General features: G+C 56.1%; 3 protein-coding genes across 3 annotated transcripts in view; all 3 read right to left on the bottom strand.

Moving 5' to 3' along the window:
- Positions 1-396: 396 nt before the first annotated feature.
- Positions 397-12,339, bottom strand: PTSG_11664 (uncharacterized protein). The gene is made up of 20 exons (XM_004998366.1): positions 12,011-12,339; positions 11,363-11,527; positions 11,177-11,235; positions 10,805-11,014; positions 10,569-10,615; positions 10,357-10,371; positions 10,117-10,171; positions 9,915-9,980; positions 9,517-9,642; positions 9,178-9,300; positions 8,955-9,046; positions 8,607-8,732; positions 8,039-8,354; positions 7,729-7,779; positions 7,414-7,494; positions 4,860-7,234; positions 3,622-4,608; positions 2,959-3,201; positions 1,161-2,730; positions 397-948 (listed from the first exon to the last, which is right to left on the bottom strand). The coding sequence occupies exons 1-20, from the start codon at positions 12,211-12,213 to the stop codon at positions 752-754; spliced, it is 7,107 nt and encodes a 2,368-aa protein (XP_004998423.1). The 5' UTR covers positions 12,214-12,339; the 3' UTR covers positions 397-751.
- A 101-nt stretch (positions 12,340-12,440) lies between these two features.
- PTSG_11663 (uncharacterized protein) lies at positions 12,441-13,687 on the bottom strand. Its single transcript, XM_004998365.1, has one exon. It carries the CDS (start codon positions 13,608-13,610, stop codon positions 12,615-12,617), a length of 996 nt encoding a protein of 331 aa, XP_004998422.1. The 5' UTR covers positions 13,611-13,687; the 3' UTR covers positions 12,441-12,614.
- A 625-nt stretch (positions 13,688-14,312) lies between these two features.
- The window catches only part of PTSG_00948 (FtsJ cell division protein), a gene marked incomplete at both ends in the record, with an annotated part of 7,381 nt that continues 4,267 nt past the window's right edge, over positions 14,313-17,426 (bottom strand). Inside the window, 6 exons of the mRNA XM_004998364.1 lie at positions 14,313-14,422; positions 14,655-14,783; positions 15,111-15,545; positions 15,579-16,251; positions 16,501-16,563; positions 16,976-17,155. Coding sequence (XP_004998421.1) covers positions 14,313-14,422; positions 14,655-14,783; positions 15,111-15,545; positions 15,579-16,251; positions 16,501-16,563; positions 16,976-17,155 — 1,590 coding nt within the window. The remainder of the gene's footprint in view (positions 14,423-14,654; positions 14,784-15,110; positions 15,546-15,578; positions 16,252-16,500; positions 16,564-16,975; positions 17,156-17,426) is intronic.

Genomic DNA, 17,426 nt, shown 5'->3' with positions numbered 1-17,426 from the left:
TGTGATTGTGGTGTGATGAAATGTGACATGCGCGGAGTACATGCAAGGCCAACAATGCTGAGACACATGGGGTGGGGAACCGCCCGCATGAATAGACGCATGTCCTGTCTGTTGTTGATGGTGGTTGTCTACTGCTGCGCTTGATTGACTGGTGAAGGATGTTTCACAGTACACGAATCCCAAAGCCACGCAGCCACGATGCACTCGTTGCTTGCCAGCGCCAGCATAACGATGTGGCAGTTGCCTGCTCCCTTTTTAAAATAAAAGCCAAGCGTATGACAACACGAACGTGACTGTTGACTTTTTTTTGCCGCGCGCGGCAGCCCCATCCTTCGCCAGGCAGTCGTGTCCCCTCCCTCTCCAGCACGAGAACTTACACAGGTGCTGCCTCGGCGCTCCCAAATAGTTCGTGTATTCGCACTATGTAAATGCGCAAACGCGCGGACCAGACAGCAGAATGGACTCACTCAACAGCCACTAAAACACGCGATGCATGCATGACATCCATCTATCATCGCTGAGCACACAAACCACGCGTGCATGTCGCACAGCCCATGCAATCAGGAAGCACAAGAAGAAAGCGCTGACATTCACATCACGTCCAACCACATAGAAATGACAACATTCGGCGCAGAAAGAAAACGATCATGAAGGCGCACAAGAACGCCATTTCGGTTGTATGCAATGTGTTCGACGTCAACATGCCCATCACTGAGCATTGGCCAGGACGAATATATATGCTCCCCACCACTTACGCGTTGGAAGTCTCGCACGTGTCAGTGTCAGCAAACGGAGAAACGCGAGAGCTTGTTCGGGCAAAGGGTGAAAGCCGCAGAGGAAACATGCTGGACATCCGCTTTGGTGAGGATGCAGCGGCCTTTGACTGGCCCCTCACAAGCAGAATCACAAGCATGCACAGCACGACTGCAAGCATTCCAATGGCGATATCTGGGATCACAATCGTGAAGAACATAGATGAATGCAACTGGTGTTAGAACGAAACGGAGAGGGGATGGAAACCCACACGCGCGCACACGCACACACACACACACGTTCATCATTTGGGTTGGAGACGCAACACGCTGACCAATTCCAACAATCGATGAACTACCCAAATTGCCAACATAAGCACGCACACATACGCCGGCACACTCACTCACCCAGCTTGATGTTCGCCCACGAATCGGTCCCAGAAGCGGATGAGCCGGTCGATGCAGATGTCGATGTGTCGGAAGCACCTGCAGCACCTGCGCCGGAGGTTTGGGTGTCAGCGCTGACGGCGTCGTTCTGCGCCAAGTCCGCGGTGGACGGCTCCACGTCGACCGTCGCTTCCTCGTCCAGCGAGGCAGTGTTGAGGACAGAGAGCGATTCCGTGTACGCTGCATCCTGCAGCCGGCTCTGCAGCAGGCTGGCGAGATCCGTGGCAGTCGAAGTGGTGGCACGACGGCGACGGCCAGTAGCTGCTGTGTCTGTTCCTTCAGGCGTGAAACGGAGCGAGACGGTGATGCCAGCCTCGAAGTTGGTCGCGTCAACGGGGGAGATGCCCGTGATGGTCACGCGTGAGGGGTCCGTGTCCACAATAGTGGCCAGCTCCGTCTTTAGCACGCCAGCAAAGTCTGCGTACTCCTGCGACGTGGTGTCGGCATACACGTCCTGGTACGGCGCTGCCAGCACCAGGCCGTTCAGCGTGACGCTGGCATCGGCCAGGTTCAGCTCCGCAAACTGGAACGTGTGCTCGGGTGGGAACTCCATCAAGTTGTCGTTGAGGTCCTTGACGTTCTCGATGACAACAGTGGCAGTGAGGCCGTTGACCTCGTCGTAGCGGAACCTGCGGCGAAGTGACATGGAGATCTTGCGGCCCTCGCACACAATCACCATGTTGTTGTTGTTGAAGTCGCGGTCGTAGTCCTCCACCGTCAGCGACACCTGGAAGATGAACGGCTGCCGGCACTCCACGTCCTCGTTGAACTGGAACGACATCTCGTCGCCAGGGAAGAACTCCCCATCCGCTGGCTCAGGGAACCCAAACACGACCGGCGGGCTGCGGTCAACAACGCCAAGCGCAATGGACGACACTTGCTCATCAATGCCATCGGGCATCTCGTTGATGGACGCCTGGCACTGCGCGCGGATGCGGAGGTGGTAGTCGCCCTCAAGCAGCGTGGACGCGTCCCACCACGACGTTATGTAGCCGTACTCGTTCTCGCGCTCGCGAATGTCCAGCGCATCCCCGTTTTCATCGCGGGCCAGCAGCCAGACGTACGAGTTGGCGGGCTTGTACTCAATGACGACCTTCTCCAGGCGATCGTCCTCCAGCCACGTGCGCTCGGCGTGGTCCGAGTTGAAGGCAACGACGCGGATCTGGCCAGGCTTGTAGTCCTGCTCCATCGTCTCCTGGTTGAGGGTGAACGCGCCAGACTCGCCAATCTCGCCAACGAGCTTCACCGGGCTGCACGGTTGCAGGAACTCAGCCTCCAAGTACACGTACTCCACGCTCGTTACTTCGTCTGTGATGTAACCGTTGTCGGGGTGCCTGTCGGCCTCGCACAGCGATCGCCAGCCAATGGCGACTGGGTCATACTTGAACTTGTTGGGGCCCTGGTTCACGGTGATGACAATGTGGCTTGCTGAGTTGGCCGGGAAGCCTTCAAAGACAAGTGGCGTCTCCAGTGCCTGTCCGTTGGCCACGACTTCAAGGCCGTCTTGGTTCAGCCACGACAGATAGAACAGCTGCGCATGTTGTGGGGCGGGACGGAGACCGGAGTTCGGAGGAGTGGAGGAGGGGAGGGGAGATGATTGTGAGAACAAAGTGTAAATATGTGGGAACGTGCAGGACACGTGTCTGTCCAACTGCTGCTGAGCGTACCAAGACAAGAATCTCCACAATGCAAGCATGCAGTGCAAGCCCAAACACATCAACACAATCGCAAATGCAACCACCCCAATCACAACACTCACGTTAAAGTCTGAAGTCATGGGACCGTCATTCTTGAGCAGGAGCTCGAACACGGCGGGTTCGCCAGGCAGCACGGGCGCCTCTGGCCGCTTCAAGATGCTCACGCCAGGCTGCTCAAGCTGCACGGTGTTGGGCTCGTGTGGACAGGAGGACTGGCCAGAGGTGGTGTGGAACACGAGCGTGCCGTAGTCGGGGTGCAGATACATTTTGACATCAAACACGTCAAAGGGGTCCGGGTCACCAAGCTAAACGGTGGTGGTGGCGGGTTGTGGATGCGGTCAAGTCAATCAACACGAGCACAGGCATAAACCTCGACTGTGTGCAGGGAACACAATAGAATCTGAACATGATAATGGACACACAACACCGAATCATGTTCGCACAAGGTCACATACTCAACAACACGACATCACGACAACACACTCACACACTCTCTCACACACTCACACACACACACACACACACTCGCACACACACTCACACACTCGCACACACACTCACACACTCGCACACACACTCTCTCACACTCACACACACACACACTCACACACTCACACACTCACACACACACACACACACGAATGACATCAAGTGCCCAATATCATGAACTCACATGTGCTCCACTACCCCTCCCCCCACCCACCACAACACCCCCTTCAACTCACGGTGACTTCGATGTGGGTTTCAGTATCCACGCCTGCCTCGTGTTCCTCGTCATTCGTTTGATCGTGGTGGTACCCAAGCGCGCCTTCAAAGCTTGCGCCGATGCCAAACACCTTGAACTCAAAGCTGGTCTCCACGCCAAGCGTCGCTTCCACCGTGTTGGTGTCGCCGGCTACAACGCTCGTGGACTTGGAGATGTCCACCCCAAACGTGTACGTGGAGCCGCCACCAGAGAACTTGATTGCGTTGATGCTGCGAAGTTGCGTCTTGTCCGCATCCGAGGCAGCCTGGCCGTCCACGTCGCGTGCGTTGTCAATCAGGTCGTGTGGGGCAAGCGCTGCGCCCAAGCCGACGTCGTTTTCAATGTGCGAAGTGCCGAGAAAGTTGCACCGCTCCTCCTTTGACGCTGCCCTCTTCAGTTCCTCCGCAGATCTCCTGTCAGTCCAAGGATGCTGCGACATATCCGGTATTTCAGGCGTGCAGTGGTACTCGTTGAAGAACGTGTTGGACATGAGGGCCTGCACGGACTCGAGCGTTCCGTCTGCCGCCTGCTGCCGCACTTCCTTGTTGCGCGCCAAGTTGTCCTCCCACGCCTTGATCGCCCGCCGCAGCTCAGCAGCCTTCTCCTCTCTATCCTCCTCCGTCTCGTCGTCGTCATCGCCTGGCGGCTGTTCGGCGAGAGCGAGCAGCTTGCGAAGGTCTGGGATCTCCTTGTTCTCAATCTCAAACGCAGACACCCAGCTCAGCACCTCCGTGTTGTCCTGGCCCTCGAGGCTCCACTTGACCTTGGTCTGCTTGGATGCCTGGCACTGCTCCACGTCGAACGAGACCTCCTCCGTCTCGAGCCACACCACGTTGAGTGCGGGCACGAGGAACATGTCCGACTTCTCGCCAGCCGTCATCACATCGTCAGAGGTCGTCAGCGAAATCTCAAACGCCATCGTCTGCCCCGTCATGTAGTTGTCTTCAGGATCGGCGCTTGCCCAGTCCTGAAAAGGATGCAGCACATGCGCGATCACAAATGGCGTTGAGCCCAACGTGCACCATCATATCATGGCAGCACAACAAAAAATGTCGACTCACATGCAAGTGGTCCAGGGGGCATACTCACTGGAACGTCACGCCACACACAACTCACACAAGTACATACGCGCAAGTACGCACTCGCACATTTATCCACACACACACACATGTACATATGGAAACTCGCTCGTACAACAGTACCAATTATGCCACGCACCATCGCCAAGTCTGTCCGGATAAACACGGGCGTGGTGTCGACGTCCGATGACTTGACACACAGCATCGCACCAAATCCGCCGCAGGTTTGCGTCTCTGCCCCGGCCTTGACAGGCGCAACGCCAAGCGAGGTGTAGAACCCGTTGTACACCTCGTGCGTGTACGTGTCGACATAGAAGTTGGCGTACGCCTTGGAGTACGTGACGGTGGAGAGGCCACCGGGCGGATCTTGCACCACCGCAAGCGGTCGGTAGCGCGGGAAGGGCACGCTGAAGTACTTGGAGATGACCTTGTCACCAATCACCACCACCTTCTCGTACACGCTGACGGGATTGTGCGGCAGGTTGTGCATGGTGACGCGGAAGAGCTTGGAGTGCGGGTTCTCGGGGTCGATGGCCTGTGGGTTGGTCTCCGGCTCACCCGTCATGATGCTCAGCTCGATGCGCGTGTTGGAGTACACCGTCTCGCCATCCTCAAGCTCCTCGTCCATCTTCACGTCCCTGATGCATGTGTCGTAGCAGCGCTTGAGCTTGTTCAGCTGGTCGTCAGAGAGCGGAGTGGTTGCGTTGAGCACGTCCACGATGGCCGGCGACTCGCCCAACTGGTTCTCAACCTCAATCTGGCCCGGCACCGCATCGCACGTGCCCACGCCTTCGCCATAGTCCTCAATGACCTTCACAGTCGCCTTCAGCTCCACGTTCTGCTTCACAACGTGCAAGGGGCGATCGCCCTCTGTGCTGTTACAGTTGTGCTTCACCTCCTTGTCAAACTCAACGCTCAGCTGCGGTGGCGGGTGGTACTCGAACCGCACCGTCTTCTTGTCCTCGTCGTCCTCCTGCGGGTTGCGCAGGTCCAAGTACAGCGACCGCGAGTTGCCCAGCTTGGCCGAGAAGTAGCGCGTTATCTCGCCGCGCACCTCGTAGTTGCGCGTTATCTCCTTGAAGCGCACCGTGATGATCTGCGCTGGCAGCGTCCACTCAGACAGGCGGTCGGAGACGGTGTGTGTCTTCACCCACGTTGGGCACGCGTCATACCGGAACTCCATCACCGCATCGCCGAGGTTGAGGTTGCACAGCCCACCAGCAATGTCGATGGTACCTTTGTCAGTGGTCGTGTCCTTAAAGTTGATGTTCTCCCAGAACTTGCCGTCCGTCACATCGTAGTACGGTGTACGCACCATGGTGTTTGTCGCGTCAATGACCTGATGCAGGCCTGAGGGGGCGTTGGCAGCGTCCCTGGCGTATGGCGCGCGCTCATAGGTGTGGGACGAGTTGCCATAGGTGAGGCCGACGGTGACAGATGTGCCCATGACGGCGCGGATGAGGTAGCGCCCCTTGGAGTCCGTCACATCGCAGTTGATGAGGGTGTTGGCCTGGTTGATGTCGTACAGGCACACCTCGACGTCCTTGAGCGGGCAGCCGTCAGGAAGGCCCTCGTGCTCCGTACCACCAATTGAGACGATACCACTGAAGGGGAGGGAGGTCGTGTCACTGACACTCGCGTGGTGGTCGAAGCGCAGGTGCTCCATGATGAGCGTGGTCTCTGTGCATGCAATGCCGCCGCAGGAAAACGTGTGCCTGATGTTGCCCGTGGTCTTGGAGAAGCGGAGCGTCATGCGGTTGCGGTTGCCGCGCAGCTGGTCCGAGAGGATGTGGATGAAGAACTTGCCGTCCTCGTTGGTGACGCGGCGGCCACGGATGGGCCCAATCTCGTACTCAATCTCCACGTGCTCAACAGGGAGGTGGATCTCCTTCGAGTCGATGGTGACCTGGCCCTCGAGGTAGCTCTCCCACATCACCTCAAAGTCCTTGCACGCGAGCTGGGAGCTGTACCCGCCCTCCGTGTACCAGGTGGGGTTGGTGGCGGCAACGCAGTACCTCTGCGTGCTGCCTGCCTCTGGGCCGGGGATGAAGCGGCTGAAGTCGGGCTGGAAACTGGCGTGGGTGGCGGTGGCCGGCGTTCCCGTTGTCACGGCGCTGTTGATGACCCCACACACGCCCTCATCCACCATGGTCAGGACACACGAGCCAGAGTCAATACACGCCTGCTCGCAGTCGTCCTGCGTGCCGTCGAAGATGTAGGAGCCGGACACGCCCGTGCCGGACACGGTGACGCGCTCGTACGATACGGCCTTCTTCTCGCCGCTTTTCAGGGCAGCCGTCTGCACAACACGCAGCTGGTGGCACACAAGCGTGTCGTCCGTCTTGGTCTGCACAACAAAGGCGATACACCAGGAGGAGCGGATGTCGCACAGGTCCTTGCACTCCGTCACGGATGCAACCGGTGAGGATGTGCCGGGGTAGTAGCGGTGCTCGTCCTTGGGCACTCCTAGCGGCGCAGCAGTCGTGGTCGTGCTGGTGGACGCAAAGTGCGTTTCTGGCGAATGTGGCGGTGTTGGTGGTGGCGCGTGAGTTGAGCGCAGGTTGGCGCTTGCGAGCAGGTGGACCAAAAAACACAAGCACACAAGCGAACAAGCAAGGAATACAAAGTACAAACAGACATTACAAACAAGGCGAGCGACCAAGGTTGCGTTGCTGTCCATTCATCAAACGTACTCTGGCGTTGCAGCTCGTGAGGATACATGAGGCGCATGTCGCCCTCGTCCACCGCCGTGCTCAGCCGGAGATAGAAGGACCCTGGACGGAAACAGACCAACAAGCATACATACACACAACACGAACAAGGCATTGGGTTCAATACACGTGAGCGCAAGGTGTGGGAGGTATTGCAGTGCGGACGTAGGATAATGGGTGTGTGTGTGTGTTGGTGTACATTGTTTTTAAACATTTGTGTTGCGTTTGCTCGTCTATTTGTGTTGCGTTTGCTTGTCCCGCGTTCTTGTTGTGTGTGCACAACAGTGGCGTGCTTACCTTCGGGAAGCTTGTAGTTGATGGAGGAGTCGAGCTCAGCGAAGCTGCCGGCTGTGGTCGCCGTGCATCAACATTGAAACAGTGAAGCGACATGGGCAACAAACAACCACGTGATTGATGAGCAAAGAGAAGTATAAAGTATTCCACGGTGATCCCAGCCACGCACACACGAAGACACAAGTACGTACACTGAACCAGATGCACAGACGCACGTTTCTAACGCACACGCACACACACATGCCATCTCTTGCACACGCACACATGCACACGCACACATGCACACGTACACATGCACACGCACACGACTCACATGATTGGATGGTGAGGTCGTCAAAGAGAGAGAGGGGCTTGTACGCCGCATCGCAAAGGTCCTCGGCCGTGCTTTCGAAACGCGAGGCAAGGCCAACGCCGTTGCGGGTGAAGGTGAAGGCCGACTCGCACATGCTGCGGTCCCTCCACTCAAACGTGATGTGCCCGTTGAACTGCTCCATATTGAAGTCCACAGGCGCATCAGAGAGGCCTTGGCAGCCGCACGGTGTCTGCGGATCTGTCGTGCCGGTGTGGTACGCAACGTGCTCAAAGTGTGGCTGTGGCTGATCATACTCATCAAGCGGCGTCAGGGTGACCTGGCAAACCAGCAGGCAAAGCATTCGTTGGTTCACGAGGATAGGGGGGTGGTGGGGTGCGTGGACGTGAGTCAGTGGGCGTGTGGGCGTATGTGTGCGTGTGTGTGTGGATGTTTATGTGTGCATGTGGACATGTGTGTGGATGTGATTATACATGTGTGCGTGTGGATGTGATTATACCTGTGAGTGTGTGGATGTTCCAGTGCATGTGCACGTTTGCATCACATGAATTGAAACACAGTTCCAACATACCCTGTAGCGAGTTCCGTGGGCCAGGTTCGATACGGCGTGGGAGGTAAAGGGTTTGGACACAACTTGCGGGTACCCGTTGATGTCTGTGTGCGCGGACAGATCGTATGCCCAGCGACCAATAGACACCTGCACGCCATCCAATCCACGCACACATAAACACACACGCACACACACACACATGCAAACAACACGCGCGTCAGGTAAGCGAACGAGCGACCCTCACAATCACAATCGTGCTCACCCCTACTCGCAGCTGTGTGCACACGCTCTCAAGTACACGGTGTACACAAAATGTGGACACAATATGATAGAACCGGGTGCGCGTGCCGTGACACCTGCAGCGCTGACCTGATAGTTTGGAAACTCGGTTGTCCATTGGCCAGAGAGGGTAAAGGACAGGGATGCCACGCCAACACTCATGCTCACGGATGGGGCGGGGACTGTAGAGCAAACAGCAGGGTGTAACTGTGAGGGTCGCAGAAAGAGCATTGCAGCACCAACATCAAACTGGCTGTAAGCACCCACGCGTGCGCGCAGGCAAGCATGTGCCACAATGCTGCTCCGTACTCACCGACACACTGTCCATCCACCAAAGTGCCGTAGATGCACGAGCACGAAAAGCTGCCTGGCGTGTTGATGCAGATGGCTGATGGCCCATCGCAGTTGTGGGCGCCAGTGGCACACTCGTCAATGTCTGGTAGCAAGGCCACAGAACCGTCACAAAGTCGCCACAGGAGAATGGTGGGAGAAACAGGGCATGGGGTGCACCGTGAGCGAATGTACAGCGTGAAATGAACCTGCCTCTTGACATTCACAAGTCTGCACTAGCACACTGTACGCGTTCTCCAAAGCCCACACCGCATGGGTGCTCACACAAACCACACACACGCACTCATCAACATGCACGCACCGTCGCATGTCTTTGGGGTGCCGGACCACACGAGCTCGTCGCCAAGCCACCCGCACGTGCGCGTCTTGTCGCCGGTGGTTGACAGCTCGTAGCCCTCGTCGCAGGATTCGTATGTGAAGTCGACACCTGTGAATATGGTTGGTGTTGTGGAACGCGAAGTGGAACGTGAAGTGGGCATATTCTGGGTCAACACATGCCACCATTGCTTCAGAGAACAGTTCCCGCTTATTGCAATGACACGTGAGGACACACACTCACACACACACTTACACACATCAGTACACACTCACGCAAACACACACACTCACCCCTCCCATACGCGCGTGTACACTCTGACACACTTGCACACTTGCATACATACTTGCATACATGCACACATGCACATGCATGTTGCTCACCGATAGCACCACCCTGATAGCCGGTGTGGCTCCCGTGTTCCAGGGTGATGTACGGACACGTGACGTCTGCAGTGCAATGGGCAACAAAAGGCGAGCAGTCTCAGCACAAGCTCTGAACAACAAGATGGGGTGGCGGTGCTGTTTGATATTTGCATGTTGCTGATTTAGATGCGTATGAGGTGGGTGGGTGATACGAACTTACACTCGCACTCGCGCTCGTTCATTGGTTTGAAGCCAGAGTCCCTGTCACACTCGACCTACGAACAGGAGTGAGCACGTGTTAGCCCTTTAGCTGCAATCCAGGAGGAGAGGCGGCGATCATGTGCAGAAAATAGAACGCTGCGCGCATGCAGTTGTGAAACCATGAAGTATGCATATGGGCAAGTGATGTGTGTGTGTGGCTGAACAGTCGTGTGGTAGCCCACATGCTGCGGGAACATACCTTGCAGGTGATAAACTGGCGAGGCATCGTCGAGTACCCAGGAATTGGTGCGGAGGACCAAGTCATCCAAACCAGTCACCAAGAACACCACTGGCGGTGAGTTGGAAATGACGACACAGAAGCCACTCAGATCACAACAAGTACATTGTCAATTCACCACATGATCGAGCGATCAAGCAACCTCGCATCTCATTGCAGCATTGCGTGCACACCTTGAATTTTGAATCCAGCAAGTCGGCGTCATATTCACTGCGCCACCCTGGCCATTTCAAGCACATGACAAGGAGCAAAGTGCGTGAGAGTGCTGTTGTGTCAAACCTGCAAGCGCACAACGTGTTCTGTGTGTGTGTGTGTGTGTGTGTGTGTGTGTGTGTGTGTGTGTGTGTGTGTGTGTGTGCGTGGGCGGTTAGTGCTTGAGTGAAGTGGCTTCCACTTGATGAATGCTCACCTGTCAGCACCCTTTCGGTGAAAGCGTAAAGGAGCTCTTCCTCGTAGTCATTCGCGAACACAATGTCGCTTCGACAATCGGTGAGCTTGGCGTTTTCGATGGGTTCGCACAGCAGCTGCCAGTATCTCCTTACGGGCGTACTGTACACGTTGGGGTCGATTGAATTGGCCACTTCGGCGTCATCAAACAACCTCTTCACACCAGCCACGTCTGCCGACAAATCAAGTGTGTGAGTGTCGCCATCTCCACGGTATCGCTTTCGATCACAGAGTCAATCAGACTGTCCCAACAAACAAAGAGCATTGGGCGGAGGTGTAGACACGCGCCACCCACAGCAATCATGCAACCAAGCAACTTTGTCTTCGCACGCACATTGATTATCTGGGCAAGCGAAGATTGTGTTTCCCTCCCCTGCAAGGATGTCGGACCATCTGTGTGGCAACGTTGTGGGTTCATTTGGAGAATTGTCAGCAAGCGATAATGTAACAACAGGGCGCAGATTCCTTTGGAGCCAAGGCGGCTGCGTACTCAACGGTGCTCATGCTCGGGTTGACTCACTGGATAGAAGGGTAGCCATATGCGTAGTACATCCAATCCCATCTGTCGATGATGGTGAGGAGATCGGCGGGAAACCTGGTGTAGTGGGTGGAGCCTGTGGACACCCATGTACACCAGAAGTCCCATCGGCGAGCCTTGACAAGGTTTGGCACCCACAATGGGATTCTGATGAGGTTGAAGGAGCAAGCCACGACACACCACAAAGTTGAAACGACCATGCGTGAGCGATTCGAGCTTTGAGAGGCCTCAGTCAAATTCTCACACATACGCGGAGAAGAGGAGGGCACAACATGCACGCACGCACGCAAACACACACACATACACACGCGCGCGCGCATAGACGCAGCGCGCAACCTCTCGCGCACACGCACACAAACAACTACCACACACACACACACACAAAAACAACTACGACACACACACACACAAACAACTACGACACACACACAAAAACAACTACGACACACACACAAAAACAACTACGACACACACACACACATGCACGCACACACACATGCACACACACACACATGCACGCACACACACGCATGCACGCACACAAGCACGCATGCACACGCACACACACACACACAAGCACGCACGCACAGCCTCTCACAATCAGCCCACTTTCAACAAACACGCGCATACCCATCAGGGTGGTAGTCAGGGTCATATTGACTGCGCAACATCGAAAGAGATGCACCCTTTGGACAATGCATCGCGAATCTGTCCAGAGGTTTGCTGAACCATCCAGCCCACGGTGGCGGGAGGATCCCCCGCGCCGGTGCCGCTGTGTGCATGAGCACCAGCACTACCGCCGCGGCAGCGACGAAGCGGCGTGCCATACTCATGTGCCTTAACGCTGACACAAGGACACACCACCACCCTTTCAGCTTGGACTGTCTGTGTGCAGGACTGCTTGTTCGCTCGCGTCGTCGTTAGGACGTTGCTGAGTGGCACTCTGGCAGTGCAAAAGTTACATGCATGCGCGCGTGTTGTGTACAGTCATGCATGAAGGGCAACGGCAAAGAACCGGGCACCTGAGCTGCCCTTCTAAGGCTGTCGATGACGTCATCGTCGAGCATGGAAGTTGTTTATGTATGATGAATTTGAAGACGGACATGATGTGATGTGGCACACCACAAACACAGACACACACAGACACACAGACACACGCACACACACACCCAGCCAACCAATCAACCAACCAAATACAAATACGAACACACACACACACACAACATAAATTTCACTATGGCTGGCTTGCCTGCCGTCGCTTGCGCTCGTGCGTGGTGTAGAAGAGCTCGTAGTCCCGGCGATAAACGGGGCTCTTGTAGAGCAGGCAGCGAATGCGCTCCTCCTCCTCCAAGTCAACTTCCTTCTTCTTCATCACGTTCACTTGCTTTGTCATGCCAAAGTACGCCGCAAAGTTGTCCAGTGGCGTCGTGTCAATGCCCGTGCCAGCAAGCCTCTGCTTCAGCACGGGGACAAGGTGGTCCTGGAACGCCTCCCGCATGAAGCGAATGTCCGCAACAAAGTCCACGACCCATCCGCTCCCACTCGCCACCACTCCAGACTGCGGCATGGCATGCCCGATGCCCATGCTGGTGGCACCACGGAACGCGCCCTCCGGGTCACTGGATGTGGCCAGCGTGTCTAGGGACGGGATCGGCCGCGGAAACGCACGGTGCGCTGGTCGCCGCAGGTGCGTGGCAAATGCCTGTATGCTGCGCAGTCGAGAATACGGGTCCCTGACAAACGCGAAGTGGACGTAGTCCCGCAGCTCCCTCACAGCCTTCGAGCAGTGCATACCGCGCAGCCATGACTTGTCGTGCGATGTGAACCCCCGCTGGTGCATGTCACCGGGCCAGGGCTCACCGGGCTTGTGGCCTGGGATCGTCTCGCCAATCCCGAGCTTCAGGCGCACCATGATCGTTGAGCCGCCGTTCTTCAGCACGTGGTGGAACACAAACTTGAACCGGTCCGAGACGTAGCAAGTGGTGTTGCGCCGTGCCGTCGGTCGCTGCGTGTTCCTGTCAATGGCGTTGACGTTGCGCAGCCACACGTAGTTCTGGTCGTACAACGCATCCGACACGCTGTTCCTTGCTGGTGTGGGAAGCGGGCAGCTCTCCATGGCCTGCGCCCTCTCAACAACGACACCACCACCGACCAACACCACCCCCAACAGCAGCACCGCCGTGGCGGTGGTGGCTGCTGCGATCACAGCCCTCCTTCGTAACGGCCTCATCAGCGCAGGTTGTGGTTGGATCTGCTCGTGACTTTGAGCTGCTGCTTCGCATTCGTTGAAGCCATCCGCGAAAAATCTATCGTGTCGAAAATTAGTAAAAATCTTTAGGTAGTCTTCGTTTTTCTCTCTCACGTGTGTGTGTGTGTGCCTTTTCCTCTTCCTTCGCGGGCAAATGTAACAAGGCGAACCAGCACCACCAGCCAGCCAACCACACGCACACACACACATCGACTGCCCTCATTTCCTTCGCTCGACTGACGACGACGTGTGTCCCTGAACCCTTGTTCTGACTCCACAACCCCCCCCCAGCCATGGACGAGCTCAAGATTGCCTCGGGTACCCTCCAGCAAGAAATGTTGTTGAAGAAGCATTCATTGCAATGCGAAAGTTACGATACAACTCCAAACACACAACCAACCACAACCAACGACATACCTGTTGTCGTGTGTACAACCAACAGCAAACCACAGTAGGAGATACAGAGCGAATAGCAAGCATGGCGGCAGTAACACACCAGATCACAGCGGAACAAACACACAAGCACACACATTCAACTCACATCAAGCTATGATCAGCAACACACGTAGAACACCAAAGCAAGAAGAAATTTCAAGGCAAGCGCACCAAAGACGCGCACGGGCAACAACCAGAACAACCAGAAGAGTCTCCAGGGGTCCAGCCACGCACGGTCTGGCGTGATCATTAGCGGTGCTTGCGCTTCTGCTTGCGCTTCTTGCGGCGTGCAGCGTTATCCTCACCGCGCTTGTCTGAGAGCATGCGACGATCCACCATCTTGTAGCGCCCAGTGACACCTGTGCGTCCCGATGTGAAGACAGTGTGCGCGTGCATTGTGTGTGTGTGTGTATAAGTGTGTAAGTGTGTAAGCGAATGACAGTGCAGTGCGTGTGATCACCATCAAGAGCACATCTCCATGCAAGCAGGAAGACGGTACACGCCAGACGCACATATGCACAGGTATCCACATGTTAACGCACAAGCACGAGACGCAAACAAACACACACACACACACACACACATGCGCACCCTTGGGCCTGGTGGGCTTCTTGCTTGCTGTCGACCTGCGGGCAACAACGAGCTTTGTGCGCTCGTGCTGGTTGCGCTTGGCCCGGAGCTTCTTGTACAGCTGCTCAATCTGCCGCACCTTTTCGCGTTCTGTTCGCCCGGATCGGGAGGAGAGAATGCGGAGGTAGTGATGCAGGTTGAGGTGAGGAAGCGAACGACAGTCACAACAAATGGTCTCCATTCATGCAGGCCCGGACCGATGGAGGGAGCTCAAACGAAGGAAGGGGACAAAAAACCTGCCACACTAGATAAACACACAAATAACAACAACAACAACAACAACAACAACAACAACAACAACAACAACAACAACAACAACAACAACAACAACAACAACAACAAAAACAACAACAACAACAACAACAACAACAACAACAATACAGACAGACACACACACACGAGATTGCAGCAGCACACCTGTGAGTGTGTCGTTGTCGGCAATGACGGCGGCCTGCTGGTTGACCTTGCCCATGAACTTGACGAGGCGGTGCTTTCGCTTTGCCTTTGCCTCCATCACCTTCTTGATGGGGCGGGCGTTGAGCTCTCGCTCGTACTCCTTCATCTGCTGCACCATCTCCTTCGTGATGGGCTTCATGGGTTTCATGTGCGGGTTCTCCTCGTCTGCAAACCAGGCGGGAAGCTGCCCGTCGTTGTGCGCATAGCGGTTGTATGCCTGGTCGATGATGGCGCGGCGCTTGTTGCGCACCACCATCTCTGTGGCAAGGGCAAGGCCCTCTGCATCAAGCGACGGCTTCGCTGCCATGGGCTTCTCCAGCGGCACCTCTTCAAAGGCATTCTCTTCCGCTGCCTTCCTCGCCTTTTTCTTCTTCTTCGCCTTCTCGTCGTCATCATCTTCGTCGTCATCGTCAAACCACGGATCGCCACCGCTCGTGCCGCCTTTGGCTGCGGCGTCGGGCGTGTCACTCTTCAGCACATGTGCAACCTCACGCATGGCCGTTGCAGCTGCAGACACACCCTCTTTCTCCTCAGCGCCGTCGCCCGCCGCCTTCTTTGCAGAGGGGACCATTGGCTGCGCGGCATCCTTCTGCTTCTGCTTCTTCTTCTGCTTCTTCCTGCCTTCCCCGTCTTCATCACCGCTCTCCTCCTCCTCGTCCTCTGTGTCCGACACGTCAGACACGTCCTCAAGGTCCTCCTTGTGTAGCTGCAGCCCAAGCTCCTCCGCCCAGCTCTCATCGTCAACACCATCACCCACTGCACCACTCTTGCCCTTCTTCGCGGCCGGCCCGTTGCTGCCATCAGCATCACCTCCAGCGCCGCTGCGTCGCTTGCCCGTGTCGCTGCCGCTGCCAGACGTGTTCTCTGCATCGCTCTCCATGTCAATATCATCGGCGAGGTCGAGGTCGTCAAGGCCAGCCTGGGCAAACCACCGGTTCGCCGCAGCACTCGTTGTCTTCTTGTGTGAGCGCACAAGCACCGTGTCACCGCTGCCTGCATTCGCCACGTCCTCGTCACTCTCGCCGCCTTCAACACCGTCAGCATTGGCGTCATCGCCTTTCAAGGCGCGTTGAATGCGCTTCTTGTGCTCGGTCTCTGCAAGCTTGCGCATATCTGATGTGCGCTCTGCGGTGATCACGGCCTTGCCGTCCGCAACGTCACCGACAATCGTCGTCGACTTCTTGCCATATCGCACGTGCCTGGTGGTAGCGGTGGTTTTTTTTTGGGGGGGGGGGGATGATGATGGGACGGTTGTGAGATGAAATTGATGATGATGATGATGATGATGATGATGATGATGATGATGATGATGATGATGAGCGTGAGCTCTTTAAGAGGGGACTTACTTGACTTTGACATTCTTTCGCTCCAGATAACTGTTGTAGTGCTGGTCAAGCTGCTCCTCAAGTTCATTCTACAAACGCACGCACGCATACACAAGAGGAAACCCAAGGAACAGAGATGAATGGGTGTGTGTGTGCGTGTGCGGACGTGAGAATGGGCCTGAGTGTGCATGTCTGTGTTTGTGCTTATGCTTGTGTGTATGCGCATGTGTGTGCTTGTGCTTGTGCGCCACTTGAGTGTGCATGAGTGAGTGCCATACCAGGTAGTCCTCCTCCTCGAGCTGCGGCATGAAGCGCGGCTGCACGCCCGTCACGACCTCCTCTTCCTCTTCCTCGGGATTCGGGCCATCCTGCACAATACCAAATCGTCAACCACAAATGTGAGAATAGAGACAAGATAGATGAACACTGCACACTTGAGTACACCCATTCGGCTCACCCTCATGAACATCCACACACATACACACATCCACACACATACACACACAGAGCACCCTGTTGCAGGCGATTGCATGCGATTGTCGGAGGGCCGTCATTGCAGGGCACCTGGAGGGCGTCAAAGTCGTCGGCCTCCGTCACAGCCTTGAGCTGCTCCTCAGAGCGGATGCCGCGAAGGTCAAACAGCGTCCCGTTGTCGTCCGTCAAGCCCTGCGGCGTGTCCATCTGGTCACAGTGACGGCGGTGGCACAGAAGGGGAGGGTGGGGTGGAGCATGGGGTTGCGGTGAACGGGTGAGAGCGGCAACAACGTACGAGAGACTTGGTGGCTAAATGAGCAACCAGAGACAGAGGAAGGAGAGAGAGAGAGAGAGAGAGAGAGACAGAGAGACAGAGAGAGAGAGAGACAGAGAGAGAGACAGAGAGAGAGACAGAGACAGAGGAAGGAGAGAGAGAGACAGAGGAAGGAGAGAGAGAGAGAGAGAGATAGAGAGAGAG

The sequence above is a fragment of the Salpingoeca rosetta genome, assembly GCF_000188695.1.
Source record: "Salpingoeca rosetta unplaced genomic scaffold supercont1.2, whole genome shotgun sequence".
Taxonomy (NCBI): domain Eukaryota; class Choanoflagellata; order Craspedida; family Salpingoecidae; genus Salpingoeca; species Salpingoeca rosetta.
This window is presented reverse-complemented; position numbering and strand designations above follow the sequence as displayed.

Coding starts and splice junctions, on each gene's coding strand:
- PTSG_11664 (XM_004998366.1), bottom strand. CDS start 12,213: ATGAGTATGGCACGCCGCTTCGTCGCTGCCGCGGCGGTAGTGCTGGTG. Junction 9,643..9,914: donor CTATCAGGGTGGTGCTATCG/GTGAGCAACATG, acceptor CCATATTCACAG/GTGTCGACTTCACATACGAA. Junction 9,301..9,516: donor CACCCCAAAGACATGCGACG/GTGCGTGCATGT, acceptor CCTTGCTACCAG/ACATTGACGAGTGTGCCACT.
- PTSG_11663 (XM_004998365.1), bottom strand. CDS start 13,610: ATGAGGCCGTTACGAAGGAGGGCTGTGATCGCAGCAGCCACCACCGCC.